Source organism: Camelus ferus, chromosome 20 (genome assembly GCF_009834535.1).
Source record: "Camelus ferus isolate YT-003-E chromosome 20, BCGSAC_Cfer_1.0, whole genome shotgun sequence".
NCBI lineage: Eukaryota > Metazoa > Chordata > Mammalia > Artiodactyla > Camelidae > Camelus > Camelus ferus.
This window is the reverse complement of record NC_045715.1, coordinates 32329081-32353040: the sequence shown is the minus strand read 5'-3', so window position 1 is coordinate 32353040 and position 23960 is coordinate 32329081. Positions and strand designations below refer to the sequence as shown.

The window sequence follows — 23960 nt, the reverse complement described above, 5'->3', positions numbered from 1 at the left end:
GAGAGGGGCAAAAGAGGAGCTTCCACTTAAAAAATCTGCTCTATGCCAAGCACTCTATGAGGTACTTTGTATAAATCATTTCAAGTTCTCCCAACAATCCTGTGAGGTAGGAATTATTAATCTCACAGTCTCAGGTGAAAGACTGACAGAGATTCAGTAAATGTCACATGGCACTAGAACTTTTAATGATTTCATTTTACTATTTACATGGTTTCTTTTATTTGGAAAACTCACAGTAACATAAAATAATTCCCATCATACTCTGCAATAAGCATAAGCTGAATGAAGTTAATGAAAAAATAACCAATAAAGACACGACTGGCAATACTATTCTTTATTCATTTTCCTTTTTGAGAGAGAAGCATGCTTTTTGTACAGCACCTACTGTAAACAAGTGAAGTATACTGTTTTGAGTTTCCCCATAAATATATATTATTATTATTATTTTTTGGAATGTTAGAATACCACAGCGCCAACTGCATTACAGAATAGTTACTGAAGGCAAGTCAGGCTACAACAAGGGTAAAATTTTATGGCTAAAAATATTCATAGCAGCAACTTTCAAAAGATGATTTTATTAAATCAAGTCATTGCACTTGGTCATTTTATTGCTACAGCAAAACAAGGCCATTAAATTTTAACACTTCTCATTTCTGATTTGAACTGATTGTCTCATTCTGTTCATACATTTCAAGTTTAAACGCAAGCATAGGATGTTTTACCAAGACGTCTAGAGAGCACTTGGGTTTTTTCTCCTGTGATCATAGTAAGAAGCATTAAGAGAGAACCCTCTGTTACGCCAGGCCCACTCTCTCTTCTATCTTCAGACTTAGATTTTCTAAGAGGTAACAGCTTTACAGTGTGACCACAGCTTCGTGGTCGCACGCACGCATGCACACACAAGACTCCTAATATCGAAATATAATTAGGAAAATTAGTAATGTTACGTGTTTCAAACAGCAAACCTGAACACCACATTCACTAACAATTTGGCAACAACAGATGTCATGCTGTTCACCTCTAGTCTGTCATTTATACTCACTCATTAAAAAAAAAAAGATTTACCTCCAAGTAAAAGCTATTATTATTACAGACCATTCTGTGATATGAACTTTATAAACGGGAATTAATACAATTCCTGTTATCAAGAGCAGACATTGGTAACTTGCTAGATTAATCATTTTTCCCTTTGAGTTTGTTTGGCTTTCTTTTCTTTACTAACTTGGTCAAGGGCGGGAAAAGAGACCCAGTTACTTTCGTTACTTTTCAATTCCGAGTGAGGAATGTACAAACACACACTTTAAATGTCTTTCAGCACTCATGACCATCTTGATTTTATGCACTAGTGAGAGAATGACCAACAAAAACCTTAAGAACAGCCTGAAATCTGCTGGAAACTCCCCCCACCCCGTTATTAGGATGGGGAGGGCTCACTTGATAAGATTTTCCAGTCATAAAGCTAGGAGTTGATTTCTAAGATACACTGCCTTTATTTCTACTTAAGGACTTTCATGTTAAAAGAAAATAAGATCTAATTTATTTAAGAAGAACAAAATCATTCATTTGACAAGTCATTTAGAAACATCAGAACAGGAATAAACAATTTTGTTCAGCAGCGACCTCATCAGAAGAGCCCACGGACTTTAAAGAATCAAAATGTACATAACACGACACACAATCCAATTTTCCCAACAGCACGAATTTAAGTTGTGAATTTTACATTACGTAATTATATACTGGAGTTTCTATTATTTTCTATTTTACTTTTATCTGAAACAATATGACAGAATCTCACTAACACAAGATTTCAGTATTACAAGATTAAAACTAATAGGGAAAAATTGGTTTGGCAGTTTAAATGAACACAAAATGGAAGCATGATAGATGGTACTCAAAATCTGAAAGTCACTTGCTGTAATAAGCCTTCAAATATGATTTTTTTGCAAATTAAAAAATCAAAAATTCTACTTTTAATATAAACCCATGTATTTTGAGACACATTATCTGTACATAACATCTTAAAACGTTCAAGTGTTCATAAGTGACTGAAGAAACTGCTATTCGTCCATTTGGGAAAATGCATTTGAGTACGGCCAACTATTTTTGGTTTTAAATAAGCTGTAATGTTACACTTTATGATACACTGCACACTCTTTATAAAGTTGGTACCTAAATGACACCCCAGAACATCTCCACCAGGCAGTTCAGTCTATCAGGTAAGTTACACAAGGTTAATTTTTGGAAGTATGAAACTGCACACTGAGGTTCTGAAAGCTTTGGAGCCCTGTTTCTCCCGGGTTACCATTATCACAAATCAGAGGGAGGGGCGTGAAGAATTAAATCACAAGATCATGAAATGAGTAACGTTCGAGCCTATAAAACAAGCAGGAAAGTAGAGCAATACAGCTGGCGTTTGCATATTACATGTGCTGTCGTTTCCAGGCACGACAAGTGCAGGGTGAAGCTGACATGTTTAGTTCCTGAGACCAAATGGATTTAAAATACAGCTCGTTATTTCCCCCAATATACTTAACAATCCAGTACATCTTAACTAAATTCCACTTGTGGATCCTATAGTGCAAGCAATATAAAATACTCTAGAAGTTGAAGAAATTATTTTGATTATTTCATTAGTTATTAATCTACGCGTGGGTGAGTAATCTGGTTTATAGCTCGGAAACTCCTATTTCATCACCCAGAGTATAAACAGCACTGCAAACAAACAGGCACGACAGTGTAATCCTGGGTGAGAAGCTCAACGTAAAAAATATATATATACAAAGTTTATATCCCTTATGTGTCACGGGAAAAGTAGTGAGTGTGGCTACCATAAAGCTAAACTGTCCCCCCAAATAGTATATTTTACAGATTACTTGTAAAGATATCACCATATTTATAGCATAGATCTCTTTAAAAATAATACTACAAGTTCAATAAAAAAACTATTCTGAACTTTCTTTCCTTTCTATACAGATTCAGTAGTATTTTCAAGCAAACTAAACAAAAAAGTTTGCAATCCCAGCACGTAAGAAATAAGGCCTCGTTTTTTTCATATAGGCAAAACAAAATATATATATATAAAAAGTCACCCTCCCCTACACTTTTCTATAGATATAATAGTTCATATACTCATATCCATTATGACATCAGCATTTCTTATTTTTAGGTAACAAGTCAGCTGAAGTTCATAGTGTTGCTTCTGAATCCCTGGAACGTTAAGAACACTGGGTGAGTGTCACTTCAAGAAGACAGGACTGCTTTTTTCAGCTTCTCTATTTCCACCTAAAACACAAAACAAAAAACACAAAACACAAATTGAGCAACAGATAAAATATCTTTACTCTAGTAAAGTTGATTTACTTTATCCTGTGCCTTTAAGATCTGATCACACTTTCAAGCCTCCGGCTTTTGATTTCCATTCTAAAGTCCAACTTACAACAGTGCAATAAATACAGGAAGAGGGCAACGGGGGAAAACGTCATGACACAAGTTCCTAAATGGCAGGTGACAACAACAAAAAAGCGGCTACGGCTGTTTCAGCCGGAACAACGGCAAAGCATGTGAGCCTCTGAAAGATCTGTAAGAAAATTAGCCCTACAAAAACCGGAAGTATCCTTGAAACCAAATTAAGAAGCACACATACCTGTAATTAAACAAAGGGGGCAGCACAGAGGAGTTACAAATAAAGAAAAGGACAAGTCTAGTTCCGTTTTTCACTTACTACTTATGTGCCATTGGTAAATCACTTAACCTCACTCGGTCTTAATTTCCTCAACTGTAAACAGTATGTTCTAGATTAAATCGCCTTTAAAGCCCAGGAGTATATATAAAATTCAGTCAATGGGTTAGAAATATTTCCACCAGCAGGCAGAAGACATTCTTCACTTAATACAAATTCGTAATTTGAGAAACCTAAGAAGAAAGTAAGAAAAATTCTTTAAATTTTCACAGTAACTATAGAGAGCTATTTGATTTTGATGTATTACAAATGACTAAGTTGAGGCTCAAAGAGATGAAACACCACACCAGCAGCTCCAGGCCCGTAGGTGCGCAGACCTGTCCCGGTGAGTCTGAGGCTCTAAAGGCCGCAGCTTTTGTAGTCTCTTCCCAATTAGATGACATCTTGATCATCCCTGACCTTTCACTGCATGTAGAAACACACAGGCCTTACCTTCTCCTGACAGCATCACCCCTCTCCCCAGCAACACACAGAAGTAACACACACTGTGGCTAACTCCAAACAAGTCGTTCAGTGTTAGATGATGAGCATTTTGCCACAGTCAAGAAGTACAATTTCAATAAGCTCACCACCTCCTAAGGGATCCTAACCATTCGAGAATGGTTTGCAAATTCCACGATCTTTCCTGATACTATCTGACCAATATGATTAACTAAATACGTTAACAGCATTGGACTGGAACCAGTCTTAGTCTTCAGCCTGGATTGAGACAAAGTATCTTCAATCTTCAGCCTAATGTGCTATTGTCATCTCTATTCCAAAGATACATTAACCACTGTACCAATTTGAACGTGCAAGGATGCAGAGAAAACAAAGAAAACACAAACACTGGGAGGAGAGGGACTGGGGGGAAGAGTAACTCTGCGTGCAGTCAGTAACGCCCCTTACAGACGGCTCCTGGTCACATGTTTAGGTACCAAACACTTGCATTACTGGACTTTCTCTTCTAGCACGCTTGCGTTCACCGTTCATCATTAGTCCTTTTTATCACCCCTTGGTAAATTTAATACTGTATTAGGTTAACGTTACAGTAATTCAAAGCACTATTTTTAATTTGGGGTGAAATATAATTTCTCCTTTAAACATATGATCCTAAAACTCTACCACCTTATTAAGTGTGCTTTTGCAAATACAAGGATCAAGCTTTCTCCATTTAAAAAAACAAACTTATAATACAGGTCAGCGAGAAGCTAAGTAACAGCTGATTTTGCTGCAAAAATAAAATCAAATAAAATTCTTCAAAAAAGAAACAAATAATTCATTTGACTCTTTTCATGATTTTAATGACAAACTAAATCACATACACAAATGTAACACTGCATTAGTTCCTCTTGCTTATCTTATTATTTTCATATATGAATATAAATGTGTTATGTATAAAATATAAGGAATGAGAGTCGAGAAACATTTTGATTTTTTTTCTACCATGTTTCACACTGGGAATTTAACATGTGTTTAGAAGATACATGTTAAAAATGTATCTTCTAACATGTACTGGTTTCACAAAAATGTGTTAGCTGTCTAATGCGTATACAGCACTGTGGCTGTGCCAGGAGCTATGGGCAAAGGTGAAGCAGGAAAACATCCCACCTCCAACAGCACAGAAAATGGGCAAAATGAGTACATAATGAAAGAAAATGATTACTTATTCATCTCTTACAAACTAAAGAACATGAGTTTGGAATAATAAAAATCTCTTTTAATCAGAAGACTGGTGGCCAACTCAATGAATGTGATTGTTCGATCTGGGCCTTGAGATCTACAGAACTTGCGCGTGAGAAGAGGAGACAAAAGGAAAATCTACAAAAATACAGTAAGAGTAAAATTTCAGACAAATGAACTGTAAGGGACGACTGAGGATCAGCATGTGAGGAAAGAAAGCTAAACTAGGGCCAGGCACATAAAAGACTTCAGGCGCTGAGCCAAGAAGCTTGAACTTTATTCAGCAAGTAATAGGAAGTTCTTGAAAATACGGAGCAAGGAAAGATGAAGATAAGGATGAGAGAAACTTAAGCAAGCTAAACAGAAGACAAAGAGCATGAAAAAGGGATAGGAATACTGGGAATAAAGAGAGAAAGGTCAGGGAGCAAAACAGCCAGCAGGCCTGGAAGTGAGTGGAATCGGGAGAGAACAGAAATTCCCAGAGCTGCAGGACAGGAGGGCAGGAAACCATCAACAGAAGCAGAAAATCAGAATCAGACAAGAAGGTGCTAGTGTGACAGGGACATGCCGAGTCTGCGTTCGCAGTGGAGCATCTGCGGACACTAATAGCTGGCAGCACGGGGTAGAAGCTGGGAGAAGAAGAACCAGATTTCGAAGGAAGATGCACCGGAGGCCACCATGTTACTCCTGGGTACAGACGAGCAGCGGGGGTGCACGACAGGAGGGCCAGGAGCGCTGGGGGAACGTCTCATTCAGGTTAGGAGAGCCGGAGAAGTCAGAGACAGAAGAATCCCCATCCAGTAAACCGAGACACACTTTGAAAAGGTGGCAATGGTAAAACTGTGAGGCACTGGAGAAACTGAAGAGACGTAGGAGTTGCCATCAGCAAACCCAAAATGCAAAGGTTTGGTCAAAGACTGAATAAAAAGTGAAGAATCAGTGACTGCAAATGTGTGCTTTTTTTGTTTGGGGTGGGGGTGGGGGTTGGCAACAAATGGACCCCAAATGAAAAGAGAAAACTACAGATCAAGGGGGCAACCAGACCGAAAAGAGGGCTTTTTGTTTTCTGAACAAGGGGAAAAACTGAGTATTTTTGTGAAAAGAAGGGAGAGTGCGGATAAAGGTGACATGTCAGATGTAAGAGTAAAAATGTGGTTTTGATAATTTACCCAAATACCTTCACATGTCTTATCTCAACCACTAAAGCTAAAGCAGTAAGTGACTTCCTCGAGTTCATGCAGTGCAGCTGAATCCCTCAGGACAAAGGTTCGGAAGCCTGGCTGCTTCTGTTAAACATGTCAGCCCCACTGCCGACCTCTTCATCCTACACCCTAGATTCCTCACCCTTAAAATAGCAACACTAATCCTCTCGAGCTGTGCGGCCCAGCGGGACAGCGCTCAGAAGGTGCTGCGCCTGAGTGCCACACGCCGTTCAGCGCTCCAAGTCAGGACGAGGGCCCAGGTTTAAGAGCACGGCCCGCGCTCTGTCTCCCAGTGCTGACAGAGAAACGGGGCAAGTAACGAGCATGGCAAACAGAGGGAGGGGGGCAAACGCTGCACACAGAATGGGGAGAGTCTCTGCACAGGGGCAGGAAACACTTTCTCTGAGACACGCAGGAAAAAATACAATAAAAGACTAAAGTCAGAGAGGACAGAAAAAAAATAAGGAAGATTAAGAAAATAAGTGAAGCTGTCAATCACCAGCAGTGAAGATGACAGCATCACCATTATAAAGTGAACTCAGTTCACTGCGAAATCAAAGTCAGCAAACCTGCAGCCAGCCCCCGCCCACCCCCCACCCCCACCCCGGCCCCCGGGGGAAAAAAAGAAAAAAACTGTTTAACTGTGAAGAAAAGAGAACTACAGCTCAAGAAAGAAGCAGTGCTGAGTGCAAAAGGCCTAGAACAAGATACTTTTAGGAGGAAAGAAGCATGTTCATTTTATGCACGAGTGTATACCTTGTCCACGTGCACTGCCTACGAGTCCGCGCTCAGAAAGCATGTGCTGAACGAACGGAATGCGGCAGGGAGTCAACGGGGGTTAATTAAATGGCTACCGAGCAGTGGGGATTGCCCGACTGCGTGGAGGAGGACAGCGTCATGTGCAGGGGAACCGATTACCCAGCCGGGCTGGAAACAACATGTCTAGTCTATGCTGACTACCGTCTCAGTGCTGGAAGAAGAAATGAATTACCTCTAGATTACTTCTCATTGCCTTCTCTTCTTCCAAATCTTTTCGCAGTTTTTCCAGTTCTTTCCTAAAAACAAAGTGTTTGTTACCGTTAAGTCTTTCAATTAAACAATATATTTGACTAAAGTTAACAGGATCTCTGTGGCCTGATATCCTAGAACATAGGGGAAACTTTTTAAAGGAAGTGATAGCCAAGTTGATTGAGAAAAAATTCAAATTCTCTAGCTGTAATGATTCAATATGACACGTAAAAACTCAGTGAAATCATGGCAGACCAACCTGAGAGAAAGATATTTTTAAGTGAATACAGATAATTTTCCATATTCAGTTATCATGCATTTCCCAGGCAGGACACACTTACCACCCAAATAATTAGGTAAAATAAACGTCAAAATATGTCACAATGCAAAGCAAATTATAGTTTTTAATAGAATAACTTGGACTTTATATATCTCTTTCTCTGCTTTTTAAATTAAATATTATATTAAAATCCAAAATCAAACCAATAAACAAAAAAATTCAGCCAACAGTCCCTCTTCCTTAATTCATGTTTTCATTTTCCTGTGTTCCCTTTATATAGTCTTTTCCCCTCCATAGATGTAAATGTTCTATAATGCGTCTTTTCACAAAGTATTTTAAAACATTCCCATGCTGCTAAAATCTTCCTCCTTCTGATAACTGGTGTTTGGTAGTCAAATGTCCAGGTGTTCTGTTGGGCTAGCTGGTTTCTCGGGGCTGGGGGTGGAGGGGTGGAGCGGACGGGAGGAACACAAACTGTATGCAACATCATGAATACACCAGTATATCAAACTTCTAAATCCAAAAGTATGGACACTTTTCATCCTCTTGATACATCCTAGGAAAATTCTATTCAAGACTGTCAACAGAAATAATAGCTTGAGAAACTCATGAAAACTCTCATGAAGAAAGAACATGTAAGAAATGAAGGTAGTTTTAAATTACATAGTTTCAAGACTAATTTTTTCTGTTTTTAATGATTAGAAAATTCTTTACATTGAAAGTAGATTTTCTACTGTTTTCTACTGACTGTGATTTTAAAGATAATATTTAAGTCAAATTTACCTAGCTTATTTTGGTATGTGATATAAACTGTGCTTCTAAGCTAGTTAACTTTATATTTCCATAAGGTTATCACTAAATTAAACAATGCTTTCTTTTTCCAAGTTTCTAAGTTTATTATACATTTAATTTATACCTAAATTAGGATCTACTGCTAAAATATTCATCCTGCTCTATTTATCTGTACTTATAATAGTTACATTATTCTAATTATTTCCTTTTTGATCTGAAAATTTAGGACTACTCTCACATTTTTGTTACCTTTTAAAAAACACATTTACAAACAAAATCTTTCCACGTCAACTGCAAAACAAGATAAACTGAAGAATTCAAGAAAGAGCATGTATCAAATTGCCTCTCTATATATGCTATAAATGTACATAACATGTACTTTTTAAGTAGTCATTCAAGATAAATTTATGTTTCTAAGAGAAGTTTGTAGAAGTGCTCTGCAAACTACAAATACATGTTGTTCATCTCAATATTGTTTTTAATAAGTAACCCAATGTCAACTGAGAATTGGAGGAGAAACGGTAAATTCAAGCTCAGTGGTACCGTGGTCTCTGGCAACACTTTTATACCAGACTCCATATTCCCAGAAATACTGTTAGAGGCTACAGAAGAAGCTGAAACAGGGAAAGAACACCTACCTGAACGCTCACCCCCAGTTCAGTCACATTAGCTGATCTTTGCTCTGCTTTACCTATTTGGCTTTTGCGGAATTATGTTTGAAGTGTTAACACATTTTAAAATTCAAATAATAATAATTATAAGAAAAGATCTCTGAATTAATCGAAGATATGCGAGTTTGAGTTCTAGCTCTGCCGCTCAGGAGCCGTGTGATCTCAGGTGAGCAGACCTGTCCCTCAGCCTCTCTCTTCACGTAAAAGGAGGGAAAGGACTCCAGCACGTGGTCTTCCAAACTTACCTGAGCTCTAAGAGCTCCCTAACTCTCACCTCGTGTGGTATGTCTCACCTCACACCATCATCAAAACCCCTCAGAGTTAAGAGAAGGACCTTGTGATTGCCTATCCCAACACACTGGTTTTACAACATCCAACTCAACCCCAGCAGAAGCAGTGATCAAAATCCTCTGAGACATAAACCAAATATACACATAGATACACCCCAGATCCGAAATACAAGATGGCTTTTCCTAATATTTTTAAGACTAATTAACCTGTGTTTGACATTTCTAGCCTTAAATTATGTTTTTAAGGTTCATCTATACTGTAACATGCGTGCGTACGTTATTTCTTTTTATGGCTGAATAAAATTCCACGGTACAGGTGCGTCACGTCTTGTTTATCCATTCATCAGTTGATGGGCATTTGGGTTGTCTGCACTGCTTTGGACTTGCACAAACACCTGTGCACAAGTTTTTGTTTAAACACTTGTTTTCAATTCTGTTGGACAAACTGCAACTTGAAGGGGGATTGCTGGGTCATATGGTAACATGATATTTAACTTTTTGAGTAATTGCTAGACTGTTTTCCAGAGTGGCTGCACCGTTTTACGTTCCCACCAGCAATGCATGAGGGTTTCAATTCCAAGCTTTCCAATTCCTAATTAGAATAACTAGAATTAATTATTAGAGTTTCTAATTATTACACTTTCTAATTCCAGTTTTTCTGCCACAGGAGAGAAACACTATTAAAAATTTCTTTGAAAACAAAGTTGCTCACACTAGAAACTTGGCAGATCACTTCCTTGCCTGGCACGGTTTGGAAAAATTCTTTACACGTGTCTTAAGTAGTGCTCAAGGAGGGAAATAAAGGCCACTCACCCATGATCCTTTTTCAGTGCTTCCACAATGCACAGCAATTCAACAATCTGAGCTCTAAGTTCATCCAACGAATTTTTCTTCCCATCATCTGTTTCTGCCTTAGCTTTGATTTCTAATGGAGTTAGAAAAGCAGCCATATTTGGTTTAGAAGCACTTGAAGGTGTTGAAAGATATGCAGACGGCTAAAAACAGAAAAAAACAGAAAAAGTTTATTTTATTTGTACTTATATTTAAGTTCAAAAGATTTTTTACTGCAAGGAGATAAATAATTGATGTACTACTTTCAAGATAAATGATAAATTCAAAAAGCAGTTTGATGTTCACAACTAGAAAAACCAAAGACTCAAAGAATAAACAATTACTACAGGTTTTTATAAGAAATGTCAAGGGCTTTATCTTAAAAAAAAAAAAGGGGGGGGGAAGGAAAATTCATTAGATTTATCTTATGGATGGTTTGCCTATGGAGCATCCACAAGCAAGAACATGTCAGCATTATTAAGGTACCTCATATTAAATAGTTATTATTTAGAATATGCAAATAGCTTCACTTAAAAGTAATCATGAAGAATTTAGTAAGTCCATAGAAGAGGTATTGAAATGAATCCACAGCCTGACACCCTTTTACTATTTCACTTAGGCAACAGCACGTAAAATCTCAATAGACTGATGACAGTTGGCAGAATCAGAGTAAGTGTATCGGGTAAACTGGAGTCTCAGTCAAATGCCCTGAAATGAATTTGAGGAAGCAGCATGATCTTCTCAAATATGTATGTCAGTTGTGGTCGTACTATCTTACAGTGCAATGGTTTAGAAAAGACGCTCAACACCATGTAGCAGATGGAAAAACCCAGGCATTCCACCGTTCACTCCAGTGTGTATTCAGTGCTTATGACCAGGCCAGGCACGGAGTGACATAAGGAGTAAAAACGCAACAGCTTCTGACATAAAAAGGCATGTTTAATGGGAAAGGAAACAAATGTATAGATCTCTGCCTTATAAAATATAAAATATGCAACATCTGTATTACTCATTTAAAATAATGTAACTCTTCTCAAAAAAGATCTATAGAGAATAAGAACATAACTTAAGTTTAACATGAATTATTTTTATTTAGTTTTAGTAGGAATTATTTTATTTCTTGGAAGAAGAGATACTTCTTCCCGACGGATACTTTAAATCCCATCACTTTGATGTTCACAAAGAACGCTACAAATTATACAACCTTAGACCACAATGCGCCCCACCTTTGGAGAGTAGCATGGGTCCTTTTTAAGTTCAGATGGCTTCAGGTTGGCACTGTCATCTTCTTTTGGTAACTTCGAGATTTTTTCTGGGCTTTGAGTCGGCTGAATGATTAAAAAAAAAAAAAATCAAGAAACAGAAAACAGCAAAGAAGGAAAAGCTAGTAAGCATCTGAATAAAGCAAGTAACTTTCATCACTGTTTCCAGCGGCTACTGTTCCAGATAGTCTATTATCGTTAACAGGATGTTACATAATTTCATGTTGAATAACACACTTGCTTATCTAGAGGGTGGGAAAGCAGCCTGCCCATGAGCAACCAAAATTTTTTCTACTTAGGTAATTTAAAAGTGCAATAGTGCTTAAGAGCTAATATATTAACACTGAAGTAGTAATAGTATCCCGCGCAATGTCCAGGAAGCATAAAAAGAAGTTACACATTTAGAGATGAGGATTAGTACTACAAAAAACACGATTTTGTTGGGGGAAAATGTTCTTGTTCTTTCCTGAAGTGAATATACATACCACTCAAGTCCAATTATTTTTGTCAGATGAGTAGATTACACCATCTCCCTGTCCCCTTCTGACACTGTGCTGTGTGGCTATGGACAACTCTATTCCTAATTCCGTAAACTTCTATTCCAAGCCCTGTTGAACTGAACAGGTTTCTTTCCCCCTCTCTTTTAACCCTCGGCCACTTGAGTAAAACTATCTTCCTGACTTTTAAACTTTGGTGGAGCTACAAATCCCCCCTGATTCTTATCTTCAGAAGCACTCTGGATTTGCTAAATTCTCTGTGTTTTAGAATAGTAAATGTCACTCACTGAATGTCCACCGTTGAAGCGGCCAGGCAATCTTCTTCCAGGCATCTTCGGTCTATTTGCAGTGAGATGTAGCAAGTTTTCTGAGGAAGCTATGTCATCAAAATTTATAAGATCTGGAGAATAGAAGTAATATATCTACTAAGAGATAACTACATTTTAAAAGGAAAAAAAAAAGTCTCTGGATTTTTAACAAACTATAAAATTAAAGAGTATCACGATGACTCACAAGTTGACCTGTGCTTTTCATATGCATTTGGAAAACAACACTCACTCTTAAAAACAAACATCCTCTTTACCTGGTACAGTTTACATATTAACAATATAAAGTTCATGTTTCTAAAAGAGACTTAGACCTCAATAAGAGTTCTCACTGAAAGATATAAATCTGTACCATAGGTTGTAGTAGTTTGAAGAAGAGATCATCTTAAGTTCTTGCTTATTAAAAAAGAATACGATCTATTTCTTCAACTCAGAATTAATTACAACATATCGGAAAATTAACACATGAAATTTGTTTTAAAATTCAAGTAATATCCTAATATTAAAATTTAAAAACTCAATTACATCTCGGACCCTGCTGCATCCCAACTGCATTTCTTAATGTAAAGTGAGAGTGTAATTTTATGTATACATGTATGTGCACAGTATATTGTAGCTGGGACTCAACCTGTTTATAGTTCATTACACTTCTGCTTAGACATTATATGTAGGAATTAAGTGATAGTTATAAACCTAAGGCAAATCAGATACCAAGGGAAAATGCCACATAAAGTATCCATTTGCTTCCCCAATGCCAAAGGCTGTTTGACCTCTGATTCAATAATTTGGGTTTAAGGACAAATCTGGGTAATCTGTACATCTGAAATGATGGTATATATAATATCTTCCTTTTCCTAGATGGTCCAGAAAACCTTGCTAAAGAAGGTGATCTTTAATTTTGAAGTCCAGATATCTGTAAGTGATGTAAGAACCCTAAGGGTAACTGCAGACATTTCCACTTGTCATTATAATCTTCCTTTGGCCCAGATTCCAAACTAAGGCTATGAATCACAGTCAATAAGCCATCACTCATTATGGCAGCCTAGCCTTCCAGGTATGGAATCAGTCTTCACATTACCACTGCCTGGAAGTTTATACTGCCTGTCTGTCAAATATTTAGATGTGCAAACTCAGAGAATTCTTAAAAGAAACTTAAAGATACTTATCATTACTGCCCTCAAAGCTTATTCATCAACTTTCATATTCAAAGTAATTTATTTAGAGAATTTTTTTAAAGGGATGGAGGATACAAAGGTGAAACAGGAAGAGGTCATCACTGTTTGGTAGTATGCATTTTAAAACAACTGTAAGTATTTGCTGATCTCTGTTAATTCTTTTCCATGTTCACGTTCTGGGATTGCTTGGCGTGTTCTATCTTGCATCTAGTCTCTAGTTTAATACATCACAACAGGCAATCTAATGTGCTTGTTTTAATTTTTGTCTTTAAGTCGTTCAATAATTATCTATAAATAATGATAAGATATAACAAACCACAATAAGAAACAGTGGTTTTAATGGAAAATGCATTAAATAATGTGAAAGACCTTGAGTTTAAATATATATTTAAATATCTCATTTTGTTAGTTTTAAAGACAAAACAATATTTTAAAAGATGTTAAAAATATGCTATAGTTCGAAGAGTTAAAAATTGTTTTTTACATTACACTTGATCTTAGCCAAAAGGCCAAGAAGTGATGTTTTTTACGTTGATACTGGCAACCTACTAAAAACCGTTAAAAAGTACAATCCAATCATTTTGGCCTGTGGAGATTATTTTCAAATGCATATTTAAGCAACTTGCAGAAAGAAAAATGAACAAACAAAAACACAGGAAGGTATAAAGATAAATGAAAGTTGAAATGGTAAATAAAAGGAAAATTTACAAAATTATACATCATGCTCATGTAAAAATGCCTTTCATAAGTCCAGTTTTGGACTACAACACCAAGACAATTTTACTATTCTAAAACTCTCTCAGGTCCTCCGTTTAAGACGTTAGGTTAGTGAAATGAAATAGTGCACATGTTGGACTCATGATATATTTGAAACTTTTTAAATTTACCTAAGAGTGATATCAATGGATTTATATTTTACAGGTGGCATAAAAGCATGACAATCACTTAACTCTTGCAATCACACTGTCACTCTGCCAGCCATTTACATTTCTACACGCTGCTTAAGACATAGAATTTTTAAAAATCAAAATGAAATATCAATTTTGGGAGAAAATAAACTGACTTCTATGGATATCAATTTTAAAAAAAAAACTTTTATCAAGAGTATTTTGAACTAATTAATCAAGAAAAATTTTCCAATATGAATTTCATTTTATTTTGAAATGGAAAACCAAAAGGGTTAGAATAGACAGACAAACATATATACTTTAGTAAAATTACAAAGAAAAAATCAATGTGCACCACCTATTTATACTGAATATATTATTTTGACTTCTTTCATAAATTGTCATCTTACCAAAATGGAGGAAGGTAGGATAATTTCCTGACACGTAAGAAGGGAAACATGGCAAACAGGCTAGGAAACAAAATCTGGAAAGAAAAGTCAAGGAGAGGAATGTCTAGAAAAAAGACTCAACCAAAAAAATTATTTTACAAAGCAGGAAAAAGGAACAGCTGTAGAATGAACAGAACCATTTCAACGTTCAGCAGATACTGCAGCTTATCTAAGTTTACATTACGATGTGTGTTAGAGTTTAGATTTATTCTTTTGTCCTTCCAAGGGAAAAACTATGATTAGTATTTAATTTCAATATACGTTAAACTAGAAAGAAGCCTTTTTTTTTTATTACTCAGTGAACATCAAGACAGCTTCTAAAAGGATGTTTTAGTACTGAAATTAGAGGCCAGAGTAATAAATCAACATATTAGCAACTCACTAATCCAACTGAAATTAAGCCACCTTTAGTCAAGTTTTAGTCCTCAACGCATGACAGTAGTTACAATAAGAGAGGCAATTTTAATTCTGGTATGGTTTAATGAAAAAAAAAATATGCCAAATACTACTTTAAATATCTTATTATAAAAATACAACTCAACACAACACTTAAAAAAAGTCCCACATACATAAACGATACTCTCTGCGGGTATAGTCTATTTCACTGTGGAAAATGTGACACTCCCTACCACTCCCTATCAAGGAAATCATTAGAAAATAAAATTTTTAATCTCTGCTCTTTATTTCCCAGGTAAATTCTACATTTTAGAGTGTGGTGTTTAGTTTTGTTTTGCTTTGAATCCTAGTTTATAAATACGGGCTCACTTTTTACAGTGTCTACCACTCAACCGGTAGACATCTTTTTGAAAAATCTCACCATAAATTATTTCTGGAAGAAAAAAAAATGAATATTGGGAAATTAATTCAAACAAAACAGATCAATTATCAACTACAAATGAAGAGAAAGAAAGTTGCCCTATTTAACAATGATGTCTTTCAGATCAAATAATGTATGTTATCTCTAAAATTTCCTGTAACCCAAGAAGAATTTATCACAGACAATCAAAAAGGATAAAATACTACTATATTCTAAGAATGCGTCATCAACTGTGCTTTCTCACTGAAATGCCGTGTTTCCACTAAATTTTCTGTCTTGTATTTTTAAAACTAATTGTAAACCAATTTTACTTCCTGGAAAACTTACTGTTTTAGAAATACTGAGACTATGTGAACTTTTAATTATTCAGTAGTAGCAGTGAGATCCATCCTAAATCAAGTTTTGATGAAGTGTTGGCAAAAGAGGGGAAAAAGTTAAAATATGGTTTAACAGCTCTGCAATGTGTAATACCATCTTGCCTCATATATGAGAAGATTTATAAGAGGGACTTCTTTAAAAAAATGGAAAAAATTGAGTGCTCTAGGAATGTTTTTCTTATATGAACAAAAGTCAGAGTCTGCACTTACAGACATAAATATGTTTATGTAAGACTTTATATGCAAGAAAATTTTATCTGAGAGTAGCAACAGGAATTTATAGATACGAGCAGAAACAGAATGAGGTGGGGTAAACAATGGAGGAAGGGGAGGAGGAGAGAAATCATATTTTTTAACAACTTCTATGTCAGGTATTCTAATAGTTACCACAGATATAACGGGTCATTCAATTGTTAGTAAAGTGAGAAAAAACATGCCAATGACCAATCAGCTAATAATTTAACACCCACATTTTAACAGCAAAGTCTTTCTATGTCATTTCACCTCAAATCATTCTTTTACATAATAATGAAACACTAAGGAGATTTTCATGTATGTTGTAAACTTTCTGAAATTTATGTTAAGGGGCAAGTTTCATGTCATTAAAAAAATTTAAAACCTCAAACTGAACCATTTATATAAATTAAAACATGCCTCAACCTAATGCCAAATTTGAGGCTGTATCTGATGCAGAACACATTTCTCTTTAAGGTGCCAACATCTCAAAGAAGTAAAACACTTTTATACCATAAATACTGAGAACATGATATTCTAACTTTAAAAAGATAAGGAACAGCCTCTGAGCTGAGGTTTGAGAGATAAGCTATTTGCCATCAGCAGCTATGCTTTTACTTTGGGCACAACTCATGCCCAAAACACTAGATACTTGCTCAGGAAATATTTGCTACTTAATATGAACTCAAGTTCCGAAATTTACATTTTCTGAACTTTACATGGTGTAAGTGTAGTACACCAAAGGCAGTATGACAGGGGAAGATATGAAGACTGCAGTCTGGCGGCTAGCTGTTAGTTTTTTGACCTTATATAAGTCTTGGCATCTCTAAATTACTTCCTTATTCATTTCAACAACAAAGGAAAAAAAATTAGAAATTTTCAATCCTTGTTCCACAAAGCCTCTATTTTTTAATGAAGAGTAAATAACGGCTATTGATACAAGACAAGAATTGGGACCAAAAACAAAGGAAAAAATAGAACTTTTCAAACAACAATAGGCTGACATTGTACATGTTTTTAGAAATATAGCAAAGGAAACAAGTCTTGCTCGTCATCATATATAGAAAAAGTTTTGAAAAAAAGTGAAAATTTGTCTTAATTTACTTAAATTTTTTTGTATAACTTTGAGGCAACTAAATGAAGCAAATGTTCAAGAATGATACAAAGTAACAGAAAAACAGGAAAAAAACACAGGCTCTAAACATTACCCTTTCAACTCCCAAAGAGACTCAGCAAATTTAAGACTTCTGTGATAAAGACTGCAGAAAATTGTGGAAGTTCAAAATAATACTTATGGATTTTTGATATCTAGGTTAGAAGTATGCACTTAATCTTTTTTCTCCAACTATTACTTTTGAAAACACATTTCTAGCTATATTTTAAATCAAACAGAAAATAATAAGAACTGACAGAATTATATTTTTTTACCGTTAACCTCAATGAAAAAAATGTAAAAAATATTTTTTAAAAACATAAAGATGAGTTTGTTTTTATTTAACAGTAAATAAGAACAATTTTCACCAAGAATATACTGAATATATTTGAGAGAATATCTCTAAAATACAATCAACATCTCAATTTCTAGAAATTATTGATAAATATGGCTTCATCCAGATCAGGCAGGATCTAAATACATGACGAAAGATCTATAAAACATTCAAATTGAAAAACTGAAGGAGGCCATGCTTGGGTCAGAGGTTTTGTACTGGCAAACTAAAAAGAGGGAAGAAAAGTAAGTCATCTAAAAAAGCTGAAAGGTAATAAGTACCACATTTTACAATATAGTGACAGAAAAATCTTGTGTAACTGGCCTTGAAGTTTACGTGTTAAAAAAAAAATGTTAACACTGAAGCTAAAAAACACATTAAGACATTAAAATTTTTTTAAAAGAAAATCACAGAGAACTCTATATAAAGGGGATTTAAAGAGTTCTTTTCTGGTTTACGTGACCTTGAACATTTACTATGTCTGTAGCTTTTTCTCTGTTTAGATGCAAAATAGGGGAAAATGGTATCTGCCTCCTAGAGTCAGTGTCAAAGATAAAATAAGAATACACATGAGAAAATGCTTTAAAAACGTTAAAAATTAAAAACAAATACAATGTGCTATACAATAACCATTACCACAAAGTAGTGACTATGTGATGTTTTTAATAGTGAGACCTTCATCAAGACTTTTCTGTTTCAAGTTTTCTATTTTACGACTGAGAGGTATAAAAGATCAGGAGACAAAAATGACTGATGGGCTGAAAAATCAGTCCTAAAACTTAAGGAACAACATTTAGCTAAAGAAGTAAAGCCTGCTGATCGATCGATCGATCGATCGATTGATCTATCTATATTGGGGGAGGGGGGGTAATCAGAGTCATAAAAGAGCCTATTTTCCAGAAGGGGAAACAAAAGTATCTTGAGATTTAAGTGGAGAAATAAAAATAGTCTTCTTAAATACAATCTAGCGTGGGCACTGAAAGTCTATGGCATCTCTTTAAACTTAAAAAACTAAAAGGTACTTCTACCTGCCTAAGCTAGGTGATACGGTCATTCCATTATCAGGGACAGAAGGATAAGGCTGACCTTTCAGGATCCATCTCAGTCTTCTGACCACTGAGAAAGCTTATGTGAACCATCAATATTTCGCCCATTTATATTCTTTGGCTTCAGAGATATGTCAACAAATTTTTCTACTGTATCCATCCACACACAAATTACACACACAAATTTCTTATTTTAAACAGTTTCTAAAAACCATATTTGCAACTTTTTTAATGCACCGTCTTTCCACATGTTAACTTACCTGTTTCTTTCGAGCTCCTAACTGTAAAAGAATCTAGGTCTACTGATTTTGGTCTAAGTGGTAACTGCTCAGATTCTAGCTTTGGTTTTGATATTGGCTCAGTTTCAAACTTTGATAAAATGGAAGAAACTTCTCCATTAATCCTGAAATGAGAAAATCAAACATATGTAAAAATCATTTTGCATATAAAGCATGACCACCTTTTAAACATTGTGACTTAATGATACTAAAGATATTACAGTATTGATTTTTCTTTCTTGCCTATAAAATTATTTCTATAAACGTAAACCTCTAGCCTAAGACCAATCACAATAAAATCAGAAATGTAAAGCACCTTAATGGGAGTCTGTTCACCTAGTATGAATATAAGATTAATATTTAACAGAGATTACGGTCTATACAAAAAAATATGAAAAGCCAACACTTAATTACTTTGAGACTTAGAAAGGCATTACATTCAATTATGTCAAAGGTAGGCAAATCAACAAACTAACTTAAAATTAGGTAAAACTTACTTGGCTACAGGAGGTGGTGGAGGAACTGGTTTTTCAGGTCGCTTTGGGTACACTGTTCCAGAAGATTTCAATAAATTATTGGCTTTGGTGGGTGGAGTAGGCTTCTTGGGTGGGACTTGTGGAGCAGCTGGTTTAGGTTTCTGTTCCAGCACTGATTTTTCATCTGATTATTTAAAAATACATAGTAAGTTACTGACAATCAGAACTATTTTGGTTTTTCTACTTCCTAAAGCTAACGTCAGGCTGGAAAAGGGTGAAACTGACAGACATTATTTGTGTATGGGTGCGCTGCTTTAAAGTTTTAATTTACATTAGGAACTTTATTAGCACCATTTAACAATTCTACAAAATAGGTAAGAAAATATGCTGGAACAAACAACATTAAGAAAAATGTCATGCCGTGTTAATAAAAACAATTTTATCATCAAAAAGACATAGTTCTACACGTAGTGACGTACTTAGCTCTTGATCTTTCAGGTACTAAGAACAGGTATTAAAATTAATACATGTGCACATATATGAGATTTTCATGATATAGCAGTCAGCAAAAAGTGTAACACAGGCCGATGTGCAGAAATAAGAAACTCATGAGAATACTGAGTAATATTCAAAATTTACTAAGACTTTGAAGAGAATGTCTATCACAGGACCACAAACAATTTCATACTAGTCAGAAACTGTTTACGAATCTTGACAAACATTCCAGTCCATGGGTAAACGCCCTGTTCAAAATTACAGATTTCATCTAACAACAATAAAAATATAAAACACCACTGGGGGGAGGGCATAGCTCAGTGGTAGAACATATGCTTAGCATGCATGAGGTCATGGGTTCAATCTCCAGTAACTGTGTTAAATTTTTTAAAAATTAAAAAGTAAGTAAAACTAATTACCTCCCCAACACACACACACAAAATAATTAATTAAAATACTATTGTTTCAGTTTTATCACTTTTGTACAGCTTTCTTGGATCATTTGAAAATATAGCTTAGTCTATGAAAAACCTCATCATCATTTAGTACAAAAGTCCATTTTTATATGGCCTCAAACCATACAAACTCATCATATAATTACGCCACCAGGAGTGAAAGCCAAAACTCCCGAATTCTAACCATAAATCAAGAGAACCATCAGTATCAGAGTTCTAATGGTCAGCCAAGCTTAAATTTCCAGAAAATATTAAAAGAAAGGTATTTTATATAAAACATCAGGGAAAATATTACATGATCAACAGAAGTTCACTGATTAAGTGAATATACTTCTTTTAGCAGGTATATAAATAACAGCTTGAAATCAATTCAATTCCATAAGTTAGCCTAAAACAAAAGAACATATTTAATATTTGTGGAAATCAAAAGTGACAAAAATAAGATTCACCATTCCTGGTATATCTATGACTAACTCAACAAATACGCTAATACATGATGGCAATGTGTTTGAGTCCTAGATTTATTTATTTTTATTGAGGTAAAATTTACATAACATAAAATTAGCTCTTTTAAAGTGAATGATGCAATGCTATTTAGTATATCCACAGTGTTTGCAACCACCACCTCCATATAGTTCAAAAACCCTATCATCAGCCCAAAAGAAAATTCTGTTCCCATTAATCAGTTATTACCCACTCCCTCCCGTACCCAGGCCCTGGCAACCACCAGGGCCACCAGGGGTCCAATCTCTACATCCTTGCCAATATTTGTTATTTCCAGGTTTTTATTATTATTAGTAGTAGTAGTAGTAGTAGTAGTAGTAGTAGTAGTATTAGTATTATTAGTATTAGTATTATTAGTATTAGTATTATCATCATTATCATTATTGACATCCTAGGGGGTGTGAAGGGGCAGCTCAGCATGGTCTTAGTTTGCATTTCTAATGACCACTGACACTGAACATCTCCAAAGTATGCCTGTACACCAGTGGTTCTCAATTTTGTCTTCAGTTAAGAACCATGTGGGGACCTTTAAAGACACTCACACCTGAGTCCTACCCTATAAAAATTCTGGACAGGATCCTAGGCATCAGCATACATTTAAGAGACATCCGGTTAACTCTAAGCTACAGCCAGGGCTGAGGTAACAACTACACCAAGCTCCTTTCTAGAGATAGCTTAGTTTCTCGCAACTCCTCCTAGGGACCTACAGCCACATCCTGATGCTTTCTCTCATTCTTCTCATCTTCTTTCTATAGCCTGCAATCACCTTCACATTTCCAGTCAACACATTCTGCTATTTTCTAAGTCTATATATTCACAACTGCCTCATTATTATGCATGTTAACTATTCAACGAGCAATTGTCTGAATGTCACTTAAAAATTTTTTTTTCTCTGTTTCATTTTTTAATCCTCCTAGTAACTACCAGAAGCCAGGTGCTTCACACATACACATTGATTTTATGTTCTTGCACGGTTAACATTTGGCTAAAAGTCTGTTACATGTGTAGATAAATATAATAAATAAAGAATATTGTTAGCTACTCCTTAAGAGGTCAAGATTATTTTTAGGTTCAAGCTGGAGTGATATATTACAAATATCACAAAGTTCTTTGTAGAACATTAGAGGTAACTATTGTTTCTTTTTTAGTAAGCACATCAAATATAAAATACAATAGCATCCTTCCTACCACAGATCCTCACTCAGAGCCTAAGACTACAGACATGTCACAGATGAAAAGGCATTTGAGTTCAGCATCCGTAAAGGAGCCTTAACACACCAATCTTCATTTTCATTCCATACTAGTGTCAACTATTATACCAAGGTTCTAGAGTACTTAGCACTTTAAAAGCATACTTTCAGCACTCATCTCCAAATCACTGTGTAACGTAAGGAACACTGATTTAGGAATCCATGGCCAGCAATATGAATTGGAAAATACACACCCTCTTATTATATTGCAATTTTCACAAAGTTTTTACTCTTTATAATGTAAGCATTCCTTTCACCAACCCACAGGAGGAAGACAATGCTCCTAAAGAAAGATGTAAAGTAAATACCCCAAGACTTTTATTTCACACAGTATGTTGAATTATGTACCAAACCTACTATTCTGCAAACTTAGAACTCAATGTAAAGCAAAAATATCTTTCAAGAATGAGAAAAGAAAATATTTTCAAACAAAATGTGCTCCACCATTAAGGAAATCCTAAAATATATATATATTTAGGCAGAAAATATACATATATTTAAGGCAGAAAGCATGAAATGCAAACAGAAATGCAAATAAAGCAATGAATGTGAATAAATGCAACCACACACTGCCTGGGAATCAGCACTATAGACGGTGGTTGAAGCCATAAGTCTTTATACATACATGACTAACCGAAGAATCAAGAATAAGACAACAAAAGATCCAACTCTGACAGTCCTTATGAATTTCTAATTCACTGAGTGACCGGTGGCCAAGGGCAAAGTAGAAGGAGCTGGAGCTCACCTCCTCTCACAGACGCATCAAGATCACAACCAACTGCAGAGTGACTATCAACAACAACAACAAAAAAGACTGGAAACTACCAGAAAAGATCTTCTAGAGCTAAAAACTCAAAGAAGAAACCACGACAAGACTGGTAGGAGGGGCGGACTACAACAATCAGGTCCCATACCTGTGCGGGGGACGACCCACAAGCTGGAGAATAATTACACTGCAAAGCCTCTCCTGTGGGAGAGAGGGCCCCATGTCAGGCTCCCCAGCTCGGGGGTCTGGTACCAGGAAGAGGAGCCCCCAGTGTTGGGCTCTGAAGGCCACGCCACTGGGGCTTGATTACAAGAGCTCCATGGGACTGGGGGAAGCAGAATTTATGCTTAAGGGTTGTACAGAAAACCTCACACTCACTGGGGCCAAGGGCAAAAGCAGTTTTTGTATAGCAGCCTGGGCCAGACCTACCCGCTAGTCTTGAGGGTCTCCTGAGGGGGCGCAGGACGGCTGTGGCTCACCTTGGAGACATACACACGGTGGCAGACATTCGGGCGTGTTCATCTGAATGAACTCTCCTTCCGGGAGGCTGACAACTTGAGTGGACATTAGCACTGACCCACCCAACAGCCTTCAGGCTCCAGTGCTGGGACGCCTCAGGCCAGACAACTAGCTGGGTGGGGATATGTCCCCACCCATCAGCATACAGACTGTCCAAACAATCTCTGACCTTGCAGCTGCCTCTA

General features: G+C 36.0%; 1 protein-coding gene across 2 annotated transcripts in view; it reads right to left on the bottom strand.

Moving 5' to 3' along the window:
* Positions 1–319: 319 nt before the first annotated feature.
* Positions 320–23960, bottom strand: part of CD2AP (CD2 associated protein) — a 91005-nt gene continuing 67364 nt past the window's right edge. For both annotated transcript variants that reach the window (XM_032463213.1, XM_032463214.1), the window contains 7 exons: positions 19808–19970; positions 19293–19435; positions 12522–12634; positions 11702–11803; positions 10458–10639; positions 7595–7658; positions 320–3282 (listed from right to left, as the gene is read on the bottom strand). In XM_032463213.1, the coding sequence (XP_032319104.1) occupies positions 3241–3282; positions 7595–7658; positions 10458–10639; positions 11702–11803; positions 12522–12634; positions 19293–19435; positions 19808–19970 (809 nt within the window). In that variant the 3' untranslated portion in view covers positions 320–3240. The remainder of the gene's footprint in view (positions 3283–7594; positions 7659–10457; positions 10640–11701; positions 11804–12521; positions 12635–19292; positions 19436–19807; positions 19971–23960) is intronic.